General features: G+C 38.5%; 1 protein-coding gene across 2 annotated transcripts in view; it reads left to right on the top strand.

The window, feature by feature from the left end:
* The window catches only part of DYM (dymeclin), a 381,878-nt gene that overhangs the window by 287,809 nt on the left and 74,158 nt on the right, over positions 1–19,911 (top strand). For both annotated transcript variants that reach the window (XM_060118525.1, XM_060118524.1), the window contains one exon: positions 16,691–16,873. In XM_060118525.1, coding sequence (XP_059974508.1) covers positions 16,691–16,873 — 183 coding nt within the window. The remainder of the gene's footprint in view (positions 1–16,690; positions 16,874–19,911) is intronic.

Raw genomic sequence — 19,911 nt, 5'->3', positions numbered from 1 at the left:
TCTACTAAGATTATACTTACATACAGTCAAACTACTATGTTCCAAAGCCACATGAAGTAATTATGTCTGTGTCCTTGTGTCATCCTTCTGATACATCATTCAAGTTTGTTGTCAGGTTTTAGAGAATTCTTCTTAATTCTTGATTTAATTTTATTTTGGGTTATGTAAGGTATATGTTTCCAAAGTCAAAACTGTGTAACAGGGCTTCCCTGGTGGCGCAGTGGTTGAGAGTCCGCCTGCCGATGCAGGGGACACGGGTTCGTGCCCCTGTCTGGGAAGACCCCACATGCCGTGGGGCGGCTGGGCCCGTGAGCCATGGCCACTGAGCCTGCGCATCCAGAGCCTGTGCTCCGCAACGGGAGAGGCCACAACAGTGGGAGGCCCGCGCACCAGAAAAAAAAAACAAAACTGTGTAACAGGGTGTACCTAGGAAGGTCTTGCTTTCATCCCTATTCCCTCTTTTTGTTTCTTCCCTTCTTCTAAAGGTAACTATTTTTTTTCTTTTTTTTTTAAAGATCTTTTTTTTTTTTAATTTATTTATGGCTGTGTTGGGTCTTCGTTTCTGTGCGTGGGCTTTCTCTAGTTGTGGCAAGCGGGGGCCATTCTTCATCGCGGTGCGCGGGTCTCTCACTATTGCGGCCTCTTTTGTTGCAGAGCACAGGCTCCAGACGCGCAGGCTCAGTAATTGTGGCTCATGGGCCCAGTTGCTCCACGGCATGTGGGATCTTCCCAGACTAGGGCTCGAACCCTTGTCCCCTGCATTGGCAGGCAGATTCTCAACCACTGCGCCACCAGGGAAGCCCCAACTATTTTTATTTGTATTATTTTTAGTTTATTCTTCCAGAGGTTTGGTTTTGTTTTGTTTTTTGTTTTGTTCTGTTTGCATACACACACTCTCTCTCTTCCCTAAGTCCTTTGTTACTCAAGAGGTAACATACTATGTGTACTGTTCTACACCTTGCTATATAAACAGTAAGTCCCAGAGGTCACTTCATCTTAGTGTAAAGCCATCTTCATTGCTTTTCCCGACTGCATAGTATTCCATTATGTGGACATACCGTAGTTTATTGATGGACATTTTGTTTTCTTTCACTATTGCAAATGATGCCATAATGAATAGCCTTGTGCACACGCTGTTGCATAGTTGTGCAGATGTACCTTTGTAATCACTTCCTAAAGGTGGGATTTCTGAGTCAAAGTGCAAATGCCCATTTAGTTTTTCTGTATATTGTCAAATGTTCCTCCAATGAGGTTGTACCATTTTACATTCCTGCTAACATAACATGAGAGTTCCAGTTTTCCTACAATTTCGCTAATAGAGTATATCATTAGTTTTTCTAATTTTTGCATTTTTGTCACAGATTGTCTATTTTCTTAGAGAATTGTATGAAGAATTTTAATTGAAATGTCCTCCATATCTGTAGTTACAGTCTTTTTATCTTCCCTGATGTTTTATATTTGTGTTTTTCCTCTTTTTCCTGATGAGCATTTTGTCTATCTTTTGTTTGCTTTTAAAAGAGCAAATTTATTTATTTTCTTACTTATTCTCTTGTGTTTTTTTTCTGTTTTCTTATTCATTTAGGTTTTTATTTTTTATTATTTTTTCTGTCCTGCTTTCTATGGGTTTATAATGTTTACTATTTAAATTTTACATATTTACTTATGGATGACTATGAGGCTGTGCCTTTTCTGTAAGTATGCCATTGGTAGCATCTCTGTTATTGATTAGCATTTTTCAATTTAAGAGATTTACATTTTCAGGTATTCAGAGCTGTGTGTTTTTTCTTTTAGGAATTGTGGATTTTTTCCCCCAAACTTTGAAAAGCCTCCCTGTCTTCACTATCTCATCCCTGGGTCAAGATTATGAAAATATTTACCTGTATATTTTCTACCGCCTTAAGATTTATTTTTCACCTTTCAGTGTTCTAGCATTCTTTTTGTTGAGAGGAATGAATTAGAGATCTTGCCTTTACTTTTTTTCTATTTAATTATTACTCAGTTAACCCAGTAACAATGATTCAATTATTTATCCCCTCTGATATGAAATGCCATATAATTTACTGAATTCCCATGTAGACTTGGATATGTTTCTGGATTCTTTTTCTTCCGATGTTCTTTTGAAAGGAGCAAATATATTTCTGTGGTACCATTTCTAATATATTAATTAGTAAAGCTTTGTGTACTATGTATCGTTCTGTTAGAAAATGTCTTCCCTTTGCTGTTTTTCAAAATGGTAAATAGTAGTTCCAAAGTTCACCCTTAACTTTCAGTGTCTGCTATCTCCCTTCTGCTTCTCATGCCCTTGGCACTATGACTAGCAAGTAACATGCCTGAATCTCAGTAGGTTTTCAGAATGTGCTCCCTGGACCTCTCTGGGTATTTTTCACCGTCTCTTCTCTGAGAGCTACTTGAAGGTCTCCAGTGCTGGTCTTTAGCCAGAAGTGCTTTTCCTTCTCTCTTTGGGTACTTCTCAGCTGGAAGGAGCCCTAAACGTCCTCTTTGTACTAAGGGAAGTCCTGAACTCATCTGCCTTGACCTGTGAGGCCTACTTGATCTAGTTTCACCTCTTGTTATTCCTTTCTTATATTTGACATTCTAGCCAAACTGGATGTCCCTACTGTTTCATGGTCCACTTCCCTATTAGGCCTTTTGTACATGCAGTTCCTTCTGCCTATCCACCTCTCCCACCAACTTGTACAGGTATCTGCCTATTAATAATAAGTAATCATAGTAACTACCAGGTAATGAGCACTTTCCATCTGCTAGGCAAGACAGCAAATGTTGTTAAGTACATTGTACTATTTAATCACATCCTATAAAACAGTTAATATTCTTATTTTTCAGATGAGAAAGCTGAGGCTCAAAGAAATTCAGTAAATTGCCCAAGGACACACAGCTAGTAAATGCTAAAGCTGGGGTTCAAATTTAGACCTGACTCCAGAGCTTATGTTCCTAACCACTCTGCTGTACTTCCTCTGGGAAGCCTCTTTCTCCTGCCTGCCCCCGCATCAACCCCCAAGTGTTCCCATAGCACCGAATACTTCTCAGGGTGTATCTCCTTTAAATGATAACCTGTGTAAAGGTATGGACATGACTGGAGCACTACTCTGTCAGCATTTACCAAATCATATATTCTGTTTTACTTATGGACCATATAACTTATTTTATGTGTCTCATAATTTTCTGTTCAATGCCAGTCATTGTGTATAGGACAGCAGAGTCTAAAGCAAAAAGTATTTATGATTGTAAATGGTCACACCTCTGCTGCTAGGCTGCTAATAGGGAGTTGGATCATTCTAGTTAGGACTGGAGTTGGGTTTGGGTTTTGTATCTTCATTGTACCACCAACTTCAAATTTCCCCAGCAGTTGTTACCTGTGCTTAAAGAGTGGGCCTGGGTTTGTTTGTTTGTTTGTTTGTTTTTCAGTGTTCCTTTATCATACTCTGCTTTCAGCAATCCTTGCAGTAGAGTTAGAGAAGAGAAGAAATATTTCTATTGTCCTGGTCCAGCCTCAATCTTGAGGAGTCCTTGGGTGCATCCAGGTCTTAGAGATAGGGCTGTCTCAGCATCTCTGCTCCTCCTCCCCTTGGCAACCAAACTCTGCCCGTATCTGTGGTGGGCTTTGAGTGGGAGTTTTCTGCCCCTTGCCCAGTGATAGCAGACCTCTGCTTGGTATTGGTATAGGTATGGGATCCTGGCCCCAACCCCAGTGTTAGAAGGTTTTTGCTTCTATCCCTCCACCATCAAGAATGGATCTTTATGGTCACCTTATCTTTGATAAAGGAGGCAGGAATGTACAGTGGAGAAAGGACAGCCTCTTCAATAAGTGGTATCTCCACTCAGATACAGTGGAGTTTGCACTCACCCAAAAGTTCTTTTCTACTGGACTCCACCAGGTGCTCATGAGCCCCTCTACTTGGCTCAAGCTTGCAGAAGGTGACCAGCTGCAGCTGGGGGCAGGCACCAAGACTCCGTTACTTCCCAGACATTCTTCTCATGCTAAGCAAAAGCCTTAAGCTGTTGGGACAGCAAACCCTTTCAGCCTAGAGCATAGGCAAACTTCTGCTGTTTCTAGGGGAGAAGTAGGAACATAACCCACCTGCCTCTGAAGAGAAGCAAGAAACCCTCTCACCCCCAAGACACAGGCAAAGATCCATTCTTTTTTTTTTTTTAACATCTTTATTGGAGTACAATTGCTTTACAATGGTGTGTTAGTTTCTGCTTTATAACAAAGTGAATCAGTTATACATATACATATGTCCCCATATCTCTTCCCTCTTGCGTCTCCCTCCCTCCCACCCTCCCCATCTCATCCCTCTAGGCGGTCACAGAGCACCGAGCTGATCTCCCTGTGCTATGTGGCTGCTTCCCACTAGCTATCTATTTTACGTTTGGTAGTGTATATATGTCCATGCCACTCCCTCACTTCGTCACAGCTTACCCTTCCCCCTCCCCATATCCTCAAGTCCATTCTCTAGTTGGTCTGTGTCTTTATTCTTGTCTTACCCCTAGGTTCTTCATGACTTTTTTCCCCTCAGATTCCATATATATGTGTTAGCATACGGTATTTGTCTTTCTCTTTCTGACATACTTCACTATGTATGACAGTCTCTAGGTCCATCCACCTCACTACAAATAACTCAATTTTGTTTCTTTTTATGGCTGAGTAATACTCCATTGTATATACGTGCCACATCTTCTTTATCCATTCATCCGATGATAGACACTTAGGTTGCTTCCATCTCCTGGCTATTGTAAATAAATAGAGCTGCAATGAACATTTTGGTACATGACTCTTTTTGAATTATGGTTTTCTCAGGGTATATGCCCAGTAGTGGGATTGCTGGGTCATATGGTAGTTCTATTTGTAGTTTTTTAAGGAACTTCCATACTGTTCTCCATAGTGGCTGTACCAATTCACATTCCCACCAGCAGTGCAAGAAGGTTCCCTTTTCTCCACACCCTCTCCAGCATTTATTGTTTCTAGATTTCTTGATGCTGGCCATTCTGACCAGTGTGAGATGATATCTCATTATAGTTTTGATTTGCATTTCTCTAATGATTAATGATGTTGAGCATTCTTTCATGTCTTTGTTGGCAATCTGTATATCTTCTTTGGATAAATGTCTATTTAGGTCTTCTGCCCATTTTTGGATTGGGTTGTTTGGTTTTTTTTGTTATTGAGCTGCATGAGCTGCTTATAAATTTTGGAGATTAATCCTTTGTCAGCTGCTTCATTTGCAAATATTTTCTCCCATTCTGAGGGTTGTCTTTTGGTCTTGTTTATGGTTTCCTTTGCTGTGCAAAAGCGTTTAAGTTTCATTAGGTCCCATTTGTTTATTTTTGTTTTTATTTCTATTTCTCTAGGAGGTGAGGCAAAAAGGATCTTGCTGTGATTTATGTCATAGAGTGTTCTGCCTATGTTTTCCTCTAAGAGTTTGATAGTTCCTGGCCTTGCATTTAGGTCTTTAATCCATTTTGAGCTTATTTTTGTGTATGGTGTTAGGGAGTGTTGTAATCTGATACTTTTACATGTACCTGTCCAGTTTTCCCTCTTGGAAATTCATTTCACTTCATTACCTTGCAGAACTATTCTCTGATGGCCTTAAGAAGACTTTTGACTTATTAAATTATCTGGTTATTCCTCCTTGTTAGGGTAGGAGATGACATTCTTTGCAGCTTTCCACATCCTAAGCAGAAGTCAGTCTGAGTCCCTTAATGCTTCCCTGCATTGCCCAAAGAGCCCATCTGTTTTACATTTGAGGCACAGAAAGGGACTTGTCCGGTCTATGGCAAAACTGAGACTAGAACTCATTCTAGAGCTTCTCTCTACTAACTTGTAGCTACCTCTCTTTCTCCTTTTTCCTTTTTTTAAATATCAGCACTACAGTTCTTTCTTTTTATTTATTTATTTTTTCTTTGCGGTACGCGGGCCTCTCACTGCTGTAGCCTCTCCCGCCGCGGAGCACAGGCTCCTGACCTGCAGGCTCAGCGGCCATGGCTCTCGGGCCCAGCCGCTCCACGGCCCGCGGGATCCCCCCAGACCAGGGCACAAACCCGCGTCCCCTGCATCGGCAGGCGGACCCTTAACCACTGTGCCACCAGGGAAGCCCTCTTTTTATTTTATTTTTTTATTTTTTATTGGAGTATAGTTTCCTTACAATGTTGTGTTACTTTCTACTGTACAGCAAAGTGAATCAGCTATACGTATACATATATCCCCTCTTTTTTGGATTTCCTTCCCATTTAGGTCACCAGAGAGCACTGAATGGAGTTCCCTATGCTATATACAGTAGATTCTCATTAGTTATCTATTTTATACATAGTATCAATAGTGTTTATATGTCAATCCCAATCTCCCAATTCATCCCACCCCCCCTTTCCCCCTTGGAATCCATACGTTTCTTCTCTACGTCTGTGTCTCTATTTCTGCTTTGTAAATAGTTCTCTTATATGTGATTCTTCACTGCTCTTCTTAGCACGACCTACCCTTCTTCCCAAAAATGAATGAAAAAAGGGCACCAAGCATCATTAGGACTCTGACGTTCATGTAAAATCCCTGACATACAATTTAGAGATTATTTCCCTTCTGTGCCTTAACAATATCAAAGATAATTAACAAACACTGAAAAAAATGAGATATAGAAGAATCAGTAGGTTCCTTGATTTAGAGACTGATTATTTTCAAGCTTAGCCTTATACATTTTTATTCTCACAGTTTGGTGGGATTTTTTTTCCATTCTAAACGAACAGTGACACTATTTTAGGTGCTGCGATAATCTAAAGTAAATTATGAATTTTACTGAAGTTTGAGGTCACCCTAAGATTTTTCTACATTAATTACATTTTTGGTTAGTCTAATAAAATTTGCTTTCTAAATTCAGTATTTTCTACATTCTTTAAGGAAGCTAGGACTAGGAAGAGATTTTTAAAATCTCACAAGCACTTATTTTTGCAAATAAAAAACGGCAACTCAGGTTAAGTGGTTACCTAAAGTCACACAGCTAGTTACTGTTAGAATTGGAACTGGAACCAGGACTCTTGTATCTCAGAGTGGGGTGATGGGAGGCACTCAGTACAATGTCAAAGCCATTTTTTAAAAGGCAATACATCTGCATAGAGAATTATTTCACTTAGATATTACTTTTTATAGGATCTGGAAGGACATTGGCTTTATAATAAAACACCAATGTATTTTGGTTTTGGTTTTGTTTTTTTTAAGATTTTTTTCATGTGGACCATTTTTAAAGTCTTTATTGAATTTGTTACAATATTGCTTCTATTTTTATGTCTTGGTTTTATTGGCCGCGAGGCACATGGAATCTTAGCTCTCCAACCAGGGATTGAACCCACACCCCCTGCATTGGAAGGTGAAGTCCTAACCACTGGACCGCCAGGGAAGTCCCAACACCAATGTATTTTGGAGAATGGAAGTGAACGCTAATTCTTGATGCAAAGCCTTGCATTTTTAAAAACAATATGAAAAACTCCCAGCTCGCGTGTGTGCTTCCTCTCTTCTGCCAGTGGGAGGGCCTGGGGAGGGGTGAGAAGCACTGTTAGGCACCCCGCTTGCTGCCCAGTATGAGTAGCCTGCTAAGGGTAACTGCTTGTTGGGGGCTGCAGCCTAGCTGGATTTCAATCAGAATGTTCCTTTTTTGTGTGTTCTCTGGCTGTTTTCCAGGTATGGGAAAACATGTGAAGTTAGCCCATGGCCCCTGGCAGCCACCATTATCTTGCCTTTCTGCCACCAGTAAGCATGTTTTAAATAACAGCCTTCCCAGTGTTCTAGTTTAGGCTTGTGGGCCACATTCAGACCCTGTCCAAGGAATGGAGAAAACGACCACATCGTTTTACCCAAGTTGGTGGTGCTAGAGCACAGCCTTCTGCCCTCCCCCTTCCTCCCCACCGCATCATCTCCTCTGGTCACAGGATTGATTCTTCAGCTGTGATTTTGCAGGTGAAAGCTAGTTCTCGCTATCAGAAGCTCGATATTCTGGGACAGATCCAGTACTGGCTGGAAATAACATGGTAGTCACAAAGCTTTTCATCGTGTGTGCCAGTGAATTTTAACAACATAGAGATAACAAGACTCCATCACCGAATGATTGGCTTTGAAGGCCATTTGCACGTTAACTTTAAAAAGGGTCTTGCTTGTGCGTTTCCTCCCCGCTCTTCCCCACTTCGGCAAAGTCCCATTAATTTTGTTGAAGGTTTTATTTTCTGCTGAAAATGCAGGAAATTTAGACAACTCTCTTGGAATCTCCCCAAAACTAATACAAACAAGATACATATGCTTCTTTTAAGGAAACTAAAAATAAATTATTTGAAACTATTTAACTGTATAAATTCCCTCTTGAAAGGAAAAGGAAGTTTATATAATGAAGCAGCCATGACTGCTGTTGACAGGGTAAGATACTCCCACAACTGCCAGCTTGTCCGTTTGACGTAAATTCACTGCTTAGCACAGATCGTGTTCAGTGTTCATTACCAACATGTACAAAACCATCAGAAACATCTGTAAATGGAGCCATTTTCTCAGGGCCCTTGTTTTTACATTTGAGATTTTCTACAATAAAATAAGTCTGCCTTTTTTTTTTTTTTTTTTTTTTTTTTTGAGAAGAGAGTCTGTTTGACGAGGAATCCATTCCTGGAATGGAAGCTGTATGTACTAAAAAGAAAATACCATGAATGAAAAAGGCACAATATTCTCCACGTATTTTGCTTCTCTACCAATGAGCCATCTGATATTATCTCTGACAAAGCTAATTTTTGTTAGTTTTTTTAAACCTGTCTCTTTTTTAAAACTTATTCCATAAATGTAAGTCCATTTTTTATACACTTCCCTAAAGGACCAGTTTTGTAGATTAATAAAAGTGTAATTTAGGAGTTATATCTAAAACTAAGAGATGTGATTCTTTGCAGTTATAGTAATTGCATTAATTTATCCACTTTGCAAAGGCAGTTATTTTTTGTTCTTTTTGTAATAATGTCTAAAATCTAAATGATTTACAGTGTTACATGTTAAAATAGATATTGTCAGAAAATTATAATCAACCACTCCCTAATTTAAACTTATTTTTAATTTCTAAATTATGTTTAATTTCTCATTTATGTTTTATAATTGTTTTATAACATTAAAATATACAGGATGCTGTCTAGTATGATGACAATATGACAAAGCATGATATCGTATAAACTGTCTTTGCTGTAGCTTCTTACATTATATTTTCAGTTGATTTGAGTAATGTCAGAGAAGCTTTATGTCCTTGTCATTTAATTTGTAAATCTGCAGCTGAAAATAATCTTTAAAAGATAGCATTAGAATTAGGACTTGTCACAGAAACAATAAAAAAGAAGTTAAGTAAAATACCTAGTAACTCCTATAAGTGTAAGAGGGTTAGTATAACCCTTAAGGAGCCTCAGTCAGATTGGTTAATGCAAAGTGAAAACTAACGTGGAGGATCTTCCCTGGTGGGCCAGTGGTAAAGAATCTGCCTTCCAGTGCAGGGGACACGGGTTTGATCCCAGGTCGGGGAACTAAGATCCCACATGCCGCAGAGCAACTAAGCCCGCACACCGCAACTGTTGAGCTCAGGCACCTCAACAAGAGAGCCTGCGTGACACAAACTGCAGGGCCCATGAGCTCTGGAGCCCGCGCGCCATGAAAACCCGCACACCACAAAAACCCACATGCCACAACTAGAGAGAAGCCCGAGTGCCACAACGAAGAGACTGCGCACTCCACAACGAAAGATCCCACATGCCTCAGCGAAGATCCCGTGTGCCTCAACTAAGACCCGAAGCAGCCAAAAAATAAGGAAAATAAATAAATAAAAAAGAAATATTTTTTAAAAAAGAAAGAAAACTACTGTGGAGTATGCTTATTGACATAAAGTTTCCAGTTTGTACTTCACCTGACTTGGGAATAAAATAAATGGTCAGTAGTTTGGTTTGGGTTTAAATGAGCAGGTGCCTATTTGGGAGTTGAGTATATTACCCTGCTTGTTGCAGCAAATTACTTATTAAAACATTGAAAATAAACTATCAATATGTTTGAAAGCAGAAATTGTAAGCTATCAAGAGGTAATTCATTTTTGATATTTAAGTTTAATATATTAGGACTTAACATGAATGGGGTGTGAATACTTGTGAACATAAAATTCTGCAGAAGCTAATATTCTGACTTGTATCACTACAGTAGTCATAGTGTCACACTGGCTTGCTCTCGGATGACTTTGAGAGAGAATTCTGAAACTCAAAGTTTCTTCTTCCTCTTCTAATTCAAGTACCAATGTGAGATGAAAATATAATTGAGAGAGCTGTAGTCAAGATTATTTTGATAGTTCCCAATATGAAGGCTAATCCCTTCCCTTTGTTCCAAAAACATAAAAGTAATAGATGAACTATAACAAGAGAACCTTTAAAACACATAGCCATACCCCAAAATGAGATAGATACTTCAGGATCAACCAGAAATAGAAACAGCCATCAATGCAGATAGCAAGGTCTGAAGCAGTGAGGCTGCCAAGCTTCAGGCCTTGAAGGAGGCGGAAGTGGCTGGGAGCTCAACTGCTGCAGGGCAGGCTTAGCACTAAGGGGCCCAGTGAGAGGCAGCATGCTAGTGCCAGGTTCCCTGCTAGAAACTGAGAGCTGGAATAGACCACTTACTGAAAAGAGCCTGACTAGAAGTACTAATAATGACGGTTAAGTTCTATGCCTAGGGAGGCGGGAGGGCACAGAACCAGCCTCATGATGGGATCTTGAGCCCATTGTGAGGGATGTGGCTTGGTGACGGACCCTGCCTATACTGCCTTCAATGTGACTGCAGGGCAGCAGCCCTGAGATACCAACAGTGAGACCTAGTTTCAGACTGGAGGCTCTAGGAAGCTGCTGCATGACCTGTAGATTTGGGGGGATTAAGCCACATCAGATGAGCCTACACAAACAAAGTTCCAAAATACATGCCAAAATCTAACTTAATACTAAGAAAGACAGCCATGAACATAGTCGTGATCATAAGTAAGGTAAATTTATCCAAAGAGAATTAAAATTTAATAGGATAATTTTGAAAGCACTCTAAGTATTTTTAATACCCTCAAAGATAAATGAAGGATTGAGATGAATAAATAATTATGAAATAAAAACAGGGAGAAATGAAATAAGAACATGACTCAGAGAACTATTCAATTAGAAAGCTTAGAATGAAAACTATAGTCATTAAAATTGAAAGCTCAGTAGACAAAATAAGTTCTAAACTGGGTACTCTCAAAAAGGGTTAATAAATTGGAAGGTAGCGAGAAAAAATTATCCAAATTATCTTTAAGGAAGAGACTAGGTTGTCAGATGAAAAGTATGCTCTGAATACTGAGCAGGATACATAAAGATAAATCAACACCTAAACACATGGTTGTGAAACTCGAGTGTTAAAGGATGAAAAGTAAATCTTAAAAGCTATCAAAAAGGTTTTCTACAGGGGAACAGTAGTTAGGTTTGCAATAAACTTCTCCATGACAAAAATAGATGCCAGAATAAAGTGAACCAATATCTTTAAAGTGCAGAAGAAAGTAACTGTAATTCTAACTATAATTCTTATTTATATATAGTTAAAATATAATGTAAGAGTGAATGCAAAATCAAGACATATTTCAACCACACAAGGACTAAAAGAGTTTATTAGCCATAGACTTCACTGAAAGCACTACTAAAGGATGTACTTCAAATAAAAGAAGAATAGATCTGTAAAGAAGTGGAATGCAAGAAAGAATGCTGTACACTGAAATTCATATGTAAATTTAGTTAACCATTGACTTTTTAAAAACCAATTTATGGGGTTTTTTAAAAGATGAAATTAAAAATCTAAGCTACTGTAACAAAACAAGGAAGAATGGGGTCAGGGGCTTGCTGTTCAAGGAGAAGTGAAAGTATGTTAACCTCCTCAGATCTTGTTCAGGAGGAAGACAGCAGTATTTTTAAAGTTGGATGTGTATGTTAAAATTTTAAGGGCTACCCCTATAAGAATAGAAATGCTATCTTTAGCCTGTAAACCAGCAGAGAGGAAAAGGAGGGGCCAGGATAACAAAAAGCTTTATGAATTCAACAGAAGCTGGAAAGGGAAGACAGGTTTGCAAGAGGTAAACTTATAAAGGATGGCAAAAAAATATGGCAGGTTATACATTCCAGAGATGACGGCCACAACATCTTCTGCTTCACGTGCTCTTCTAGAACCTTGCCACTCCTCAATAAATTGTGTGTGGCACCATTTGGTAGTAACACTAAATGGCAGTGACAGTAAGTGATTTCCAACATTGAATCTCCTGGAACCTTCAACCTGTGAGGAAGCTCATGCAGCCCAGAAGAGACCATGCAAAGAAGAATCAAAGGCTCTGGTCCCCACCCACAGCTGTGCCCCCAGCTCACAGCCAGCACCAACTTGCCAGCCATATTATGATAGAGAGCTGTCATAAAAGTAGATTCTCCAACCGCCACTCAAGCAGCCCCATGTGAAGCGTATGGAGCAGAGACAAACTGTTCCCACCAAGGCCAGCCCAATGTTAGCAAAACAAATGATTATTGCTATTCTAAGCTGCTAAGCTTCGAAGAGCAGGCATACCTTGGAGATAATTTCAGGTTCGGTTCTAAACCACCACAATAAAGCAAATATCACAATACAGTGTGTCACGAATCTTTTGGTTTCCCAGTGCATATAAAAGTTATGTTTACACTAAGTCTATTATGTATGCAATAACATACTGTCTAAAAAACAAATGAGCATACCTTAATTAAAAATTACTTTATTGCTAAAAACTGCTAACCATCATCTGACAATGCAGGGTTGCCACAAACCTTCAATTTGTAAAAAAACACAGTTATCTGTGAAGTGCAGTAAAATGAGGTACGCCTATAGTTAGTTATATAGCAATAGATTACTGATATAAAGTCACAAAACAAGATGGTAGGAATAAATTCCAAAGATATCAATAATAACACTGTAAGTGAATTAAACTCAAAAGTCAGACTATTAGATTAGATTTAAAAATTATAAAGCCTAGCAGCATAGTTGCTTTTAACCATATTTGTTTTCAGTAACACAGAAAGTTTGAAAATTAAAGATATACCTAGCAAATGCTAAACAAAATAAAGATGGTATAGCAATATATATATTTGGGGGGGCACTGCATTGGGTCTTCATTGCTGCACGCAGGCTTTCTCTAGTTGGAACGAGCAGGGGCTACTCTTCGTTGCGGTGCACGGGCTTCTCGTGGTGGCTTCTCTCGTTGCAGAACATGGGCTTCAGTAGTTGCAGCACGCAGGCTCAGTAGTTGTGACATGCGGACCCTAGAGCGCACGGGCTTCAGTAGTTGCAGCGCGTGGGCTCTAGGGCCCACAGGCTTCAGTAGTTGTGGCTCGAGGGCTCTAGAGTGCAGGCTCAGCAGTTGCAGTGCACAGGCTTAGTAGGTCCATGGCATGTGGGATCTTCCCGGACCAGGGATTGAACCTGTGTCCCCTGCATTGGCGGGTGGATTTTCAACCGCTGTGCCACCAGAGAAGTCCCAGCAATATTAATATCAGTAAAACATACACTTATGAATAAAGAGAAGCAATACATAATGATAACGTTTTTAAAAAGAGGCCAATCATGAACCTACAGTCACTTTGAATACAAGAATCACTCAGAGGAATTGATAAATACTTAATCACTATGGGAAATTGTGATCTAATGTTATTAAAAACTGATGACTCTTTCACGCTGTGAATATTAAAAAGAACAATTACACTTGTTGGTGAGAAAATGAGAGCAGGAGCTTTCCTACATTGTCATTGTAAATGGGTTGTTATAGCTCCTTAAGCAATGTCTGGCCACATCAATTAACGTTACAAACACAACCTTTTCAGCCATCCCTCTCCTGGAATCTCTCCCAGAGAAACAAAAGTGCCCATATATAAGAACAGATCTACCAGGATGCTTATTGCAGCCTTGTTTATGGAAACAAGGAAACAAAATAAATTGGATGCCCATTAGTAGAAAGACATTTTGATAAATTTTACATATTTTACAGGTACTATAAACCTATAATACATTGTTACTGTTTTGTTTCTGAAATCAGTTTTCTTTTAGAATGATTTAAAATAAAAATGTCTTTATTTCCTTGCGTAGATCTGCAGTTCTGTCTAGTTTCATATTCCTCCTGTCTGAAGAAATTCCTTTAACATTTCTTATAGTGTGGGTGTACAAGTAATACATTATCTCAACTTTTTTTAGTCTGAGAAAGTATTTATCTTACCTTCCTATTTGAAAGATATTTTTGCTAGTGATAGAATTCTTGCTTGACTCTTATTTCAACACTTTAGTGATGCTGCTCCATTTAAATTGGCTTGCATAATTCCTCATGAGGAGTCTACTGTAATTCTTAGCTTTGTGCCTCTGTATTTAATCTGTTTTTTCCTTGGGCTGCCTTCAAGATTTTTTCTTTCTCTTTGGTCTTCAGTAGTTTGAATATGATGCATCTAGTTGTGTGGTTTTTTGTTGTATGGGTTGGGGGGGTTGTTTAGGGAATACTCTGGAGTTATTCTGAGCTTCTTGGATCTGTTGTTTGATTCTTTTGTTATTTTTTAAAAATGCTCAGCCATTATCTCTAAAAGATTCTTTCAAGTCTACTGTTGAACCTATCTAGATATTCTTTACTGCTATTACCATTTTTTTTAATTCTAACATTTCCACATTGTTACTTTCTTATAGTTTTTTTTTTGTAATTTTAAAATTTTATTTTTGGCCACATGGGGTCTTCGTTGCTGCATGTGAGCTTTCTCTAGTTGTCGTGAGTGGAGGCTACTCTTCGTTGTGGTGCGCAGGCTTCTCATTGTGGTGGCTTCTCTTGTTGTGGAGTATGGGCTCTAGGTGCACGGGCTTCAGTAGTTGCAGCAAGTGGGCTCAGTAGTTGTAGCACATGAGCCCTAGAGCACACAGGCTTCAGTAGTTGTGGCACACAAGCTTAGTTGCTCTGTGGCATGTGGGATCTTCCCAGACCAGGGCTAGAACCCGCGTCCCCTGCATTGGCAGGCAGATTCTTAACCACTTCACCACCAGAGAAGTTCCCTCATAATTTTCAACTCTGCTAAAATTCCCCATCAATGCAAGCATATTATAGACTCATAGTAGATTTTGTATATCATAATTCTTTTAAATTCCCTATTTGATATTTTCAATATCTGTGTATCTCTGAGTCTGCTGATTACTTTGTCTCTTGGACATGGATTGTTTTTACTTGCTTTTTGTTTATCTCATAAATTTTGATTGAATGCTGGACATTATGGTTAAAACAATACAGGTGGAGGTAAATTGTATGGAATAAGTATACCTTTTTGTCTGCTAGACCAGGGGTAGTAAACTTTTCTGTAAGGCACCAGCTAGTATTTTTTATTTTGTAGGCCATACAGTCTTTGAAGTGAAGTGTACTTTATCAGATATTAATATAGCCATCCCTACTTTCTTTAGATTAATATTTGCATGTTATATCTTTTTCCATTCTTTTACTTTCTATCTATCTATCTATCTTTTACTTTAAACTTTATTTAAAGTGAGTTTTGTATTTGAAGTTTCTTATAGATTGCATATAGTTGGGTCATGTGTTTTTTATCCACTCTGCCATTCTTTGGGTTTTAATTATTGTATTTATACTGTATACAATTAATGTAATAATTGATATGTTAGAACCTAAGTCTGCCATTTTACTTTTTGCTTTCTGTTTGTTCCTTGTTTCTCATCTGTCTTATTTGACTGCCTTCCTGTGGATACTTGAACATTTTTTTAGAATTCCATTTTGATATATCAGTAGTATTTTTGTGTATACTATCTCCTTGTATAAATTCACTCTAGGCATTTACATACATAACTTACCACAGTCTAGTCGTGTTGACATTTTACCAGTTCAAGTGAGATGTAGAAACCTTCCCTCTTTAAATCCCTTTGCTCTCCCTGGTTTATAATGTAATTGTCTTAGGTGTTCCTTTACATCCATTGAGAACCACATCAGACAGTGTTATAATTTCTGCTTCAGCTGTCAAACATAATTTAGAAAATTCAAGAGGAGAAGGAAAGTGTTGTATTCACCTGTGTTTTTGCTTTCCATTGTTCTTTCTTTCAAGAGAGATATTGATTGCTTACTTTGAGTTTTGCTCTTATAACTATTTCACATTCAGATTCCCAAAGGCTTTTGACTCTGAGGAAGCAGAAACAAAACAGTAGGCTCTTTATATGTAAATATGGACATTGAAATGACAGTGCAGAAAATTAGGTCATATTCTGAATTAGACACTTTGCTTGGAATTGGCAAGACCCTAACACCACTTTGTACTGTGCAAGTCTAATGATTTAGGGTGATACAGTGATAAGAGTACAAATTAGGATCTATTAATCAAAGTACTGAATAAGCTCCAAATTTCCTTCTAGATAGGCAAGTCTATAATTTATTATGTGAAATTTATAATTATCACCATGCTAAGTTCAAAAGATTTTAAATCCTTTAGTAACTGATATAATTGTAAAAATTCTTGACAGAAGTAATCTTGAAGAGCTCTTTTGCATGATCTTTCCAATGCTGTTTGAATTGCGAAGCAGTTGCCCTCATTCTAATTAATTCTGTGTCAAGGAGAAAAACACAGACTCTATATGGGGATTTTCTTTCTTTATCAGGCACAAGACCTAAATGTCATCGAAGAAGTGATTCGAATGATGTTAGAGATCATCAACTCCTGCCTGACAAATTCTCTTCATCACAATCCAAATTTGGTGTATGCACTTCTTTACAAACGAGATCTCTTTGAACAATTTCGAACACATCCTTCATTTCAGGATATCATGCAAAATATTGATCTGGTAAGTGTAAATGGAGATACTTATGATTCTTTTTTAAATATTAAAGTAGAGAAAGTTTAACAAACCTTGATAAAAAAACTGCAATAATTAGTCTCTTCAACGTTAACTCTATTTGCTGTCTATTCTGCTATAACAATTGTCACCTTCCGTATGTGTATGTATTATATACAGACATATATATACACGCATGCATATATATTTAGTAGAATTGAGATCATACTTTATATAGTTCTGTATTCTGCCATTGTTACTTAACATTATTAACATTTTTCTGTGATATCATCAATTCTTTGAAAATCTCACATTTTAGTATTTGTATAACCTGTATTATGAGGTCCTAAAATATATTAACTCTTATCCCATTATTGCTCATTTGGTTGTTTCTCATATTTTGTATTAATTTGTAATTATCAGTTTGTAAATACATCGTATCTCACCTTTTTTAGTTCTATTTTTGAAGTAGTCTTAAAACTGGAATTGTACTAGTTTTTGCTGTCAGAGGGATCAGTATTTTCAAGACTCAACCCATGTCAAATTGCTTTCCAGAAATATTGTACAATTAATGCATCTGTGTGTCATCTTATACTTCTACAAGTGATGTATGAGAGGATGTATCTCACTATACTTTTACAGCTTTATTATAATTATTTTAATATTTGTCCTTTTATATCAAAAATGATATTTCATTATTGTTTTTAATTTTTATTTCTTTCATTATTAGTGTGATTGAACATTTTTCACAGGTCTATGAACTTTCACCTCCTGTCCTTCTTAAAAAGGTTTTTCTGCTAAACTTTCTATTGTTATATTAGTGTTTCCCAGTTCAGTTTGATTCCACAAAAATTTCTTGCATAGCTAATCAGATTCATAATGCACAAGAGGAAACAGAAGAGCCACCATCCCTGTCCTTGTGTTACTTACATTTAGGAAGATTTTTAATAATTAAATTATTGCACAAGTATGAATATATAATTTCCATCATAAGTAAGCACTTGTATACGCCTTCCTCCAGGGTGTACACCTCATAGTGGATTTGCTGCATAACATGTACTGAACCAAACCATTTCCCTTGGAGTGCTATCATTTTACTCTTCAACTAGTGGTGTATAAGATTCCTGTTGCTTCACATCCTCATGAACACTTAGTTTGGTCAGTTTTGTAGTAACATCTCATTATAGTTTTAATTTGGATTTCCTCTTTTCTGAAGCTAATTCAAGTCTTTTGCCAGTTTTTTCTACTGAGTTATTTATCTTTGTGTAGATTCTTTGTATGTTCTGGATTCTAGGCCTTGCTTGGCTATGTTTTGCAAATATCCAGTCACTAACAAGTACAGACTTTCTGATGTAACTCTAAAACTCCTCTCAAAATAGTCAAACATCAAATTCTCAGTTCCATTCTTTTCTTGGAGAGCTTGCTTCCAGCTCCAACCAGGTTGTACTCTGGTTCTCCTGCCCAGCTTCAGCATCTTCCTGGGAATTTCCTTCACCTGTTTCCTTTGGTTGATCTTGGCTCCTGTGAATTCTTCTTTCTTGGTTTACTGCTTCATGTTGGTGGAGCATATACTACAGTAGCTTTCTGGGGCAAGGGTGTATGTGAGGTAGGTTTTTTATTTTTTAGTTTCTCGTGTCCGAAAATGTTTTTCTTCTCTTTTTACATATGACTTGCTGTCTTGGGAAGCTTTGGGGATCTCCCTATTATTGTGTCCTGAAATTTCATGGTTTGCTGCGCCTTGGTCAACTGTACTTGGCTCTTGGAGGGTCCTTTGAGGCTAGAGGCTCATGCTCAGAACTTTCAAATACTCATTTTAATTATTTCTTCCCAGTTGTCTCTCTCTCTCTGTCTCCTGCTATTTCCTCTCTATGAAACTCCTATTAGATGGCCATTTCCTTTTGAGCCCCCTCCTGTCAATATCACTAAGTCTTATTTTTGGACTGATCAGTGTCTTCATATTAAGAGTCCTCCGGGCTCCTGCCTGGGGTCCATAAGCCCATCTGTGAGGGTTTTAAAAGCTGAGGTAGAGGGCTTCCCTGGTGGCGCAGTGGTTGAGAGTCCGCCTGCCGATGCAGGGAACACGGGTTCGTGCCCCGGTCTGGGAAGATACCACGTGCCGCGGAGCCGCTGGGCCCGTGAGCCATGGCCACTGGGCCTGCGCGTCCGGAGCCTGTGCTCCGCAACAGGAGAGGCCACAACAGTGAGAGGCCCGCGTACCGCAAAAAAAAAAAAAAAAAAAAAAAAGGCTGAGGTAGAGAGAGGCTGGGTAAAATTGGGGGTGGGGAAGAGAGGGTGAGAGTGGCCTCTAAAGTGAAAACTCCCAGTCTTCTTTCAGGATAACAGCAATACATAAATGGACACATGGACCCTGATCAAATTTAAGATACTTAAGAACATCTCTATCCATTCTCACTAAGCCAGTTTACCCAAGTAGGTTAATTTTTGCTCATCCCAGTAGAGTCCTGTGTACTTGTTCAGTACTTAATTGAAATCAGCTTTGAACTATAACCAGGCTCCCATTCCAGACTCTTAACACATAGTTCTGTAAACTGCTGAATACTCTGGAATCCACACACTTACATGAGTTTAACTACGACTATGTATACTGTTGCAGATCTGTTCATTGATTTGCTCCATATCACTGCTGTGTAATGATTGCAGGTAAACAGAAATAAAAATTAAAACTCTTTGCTGTCAGCATGAAAGGGTGCTCAACATCACTAATCATTAGAGAAATGCAAATCAAAACTACAGTGAAGTATCACCTTACACCAGTCAGAATGGCCATCATCAAAAAATCTACAAGCAGTAAATGCTGGAGAGGGTGTGGAGAAAAGGGAACCCTCCTGCACTGTTGGTGGGAATGTAAATTGATACAGCGCTATGGAGAACAGCATGGAGGTTCCTTAAAAAACTACAAATAGAACTACCATATGACCCAGCAATCCCACTACTGTGCATATACCCTGAGAAAACCATAATTCCAAAACAGTCGTGTACCACAATGTTCATTGCAGCTCTGTTTACAATAGCAAGGTCATGGAAGC

Source organism: Mesoplodon densirostris, chromosome 15 (assembly GCF_025265405.1).
Source record: "Mesoplodon densirostris isolate mMesDen1 chromosome 15, mMesDen1 primary haplotype, whole genome shotgun sequence".
Lineage (NCBI taxonomy): Eukaryota > Metazoa > Chordata > Mammalia > Artiodactyla > Ziphiidae > Mesoplodon > Mesoplodon densirostris.
Note: the sequence above shows the minus strand (reverse complement) of the source record. Positions and strands in the feature narration are given on the sequence as shown.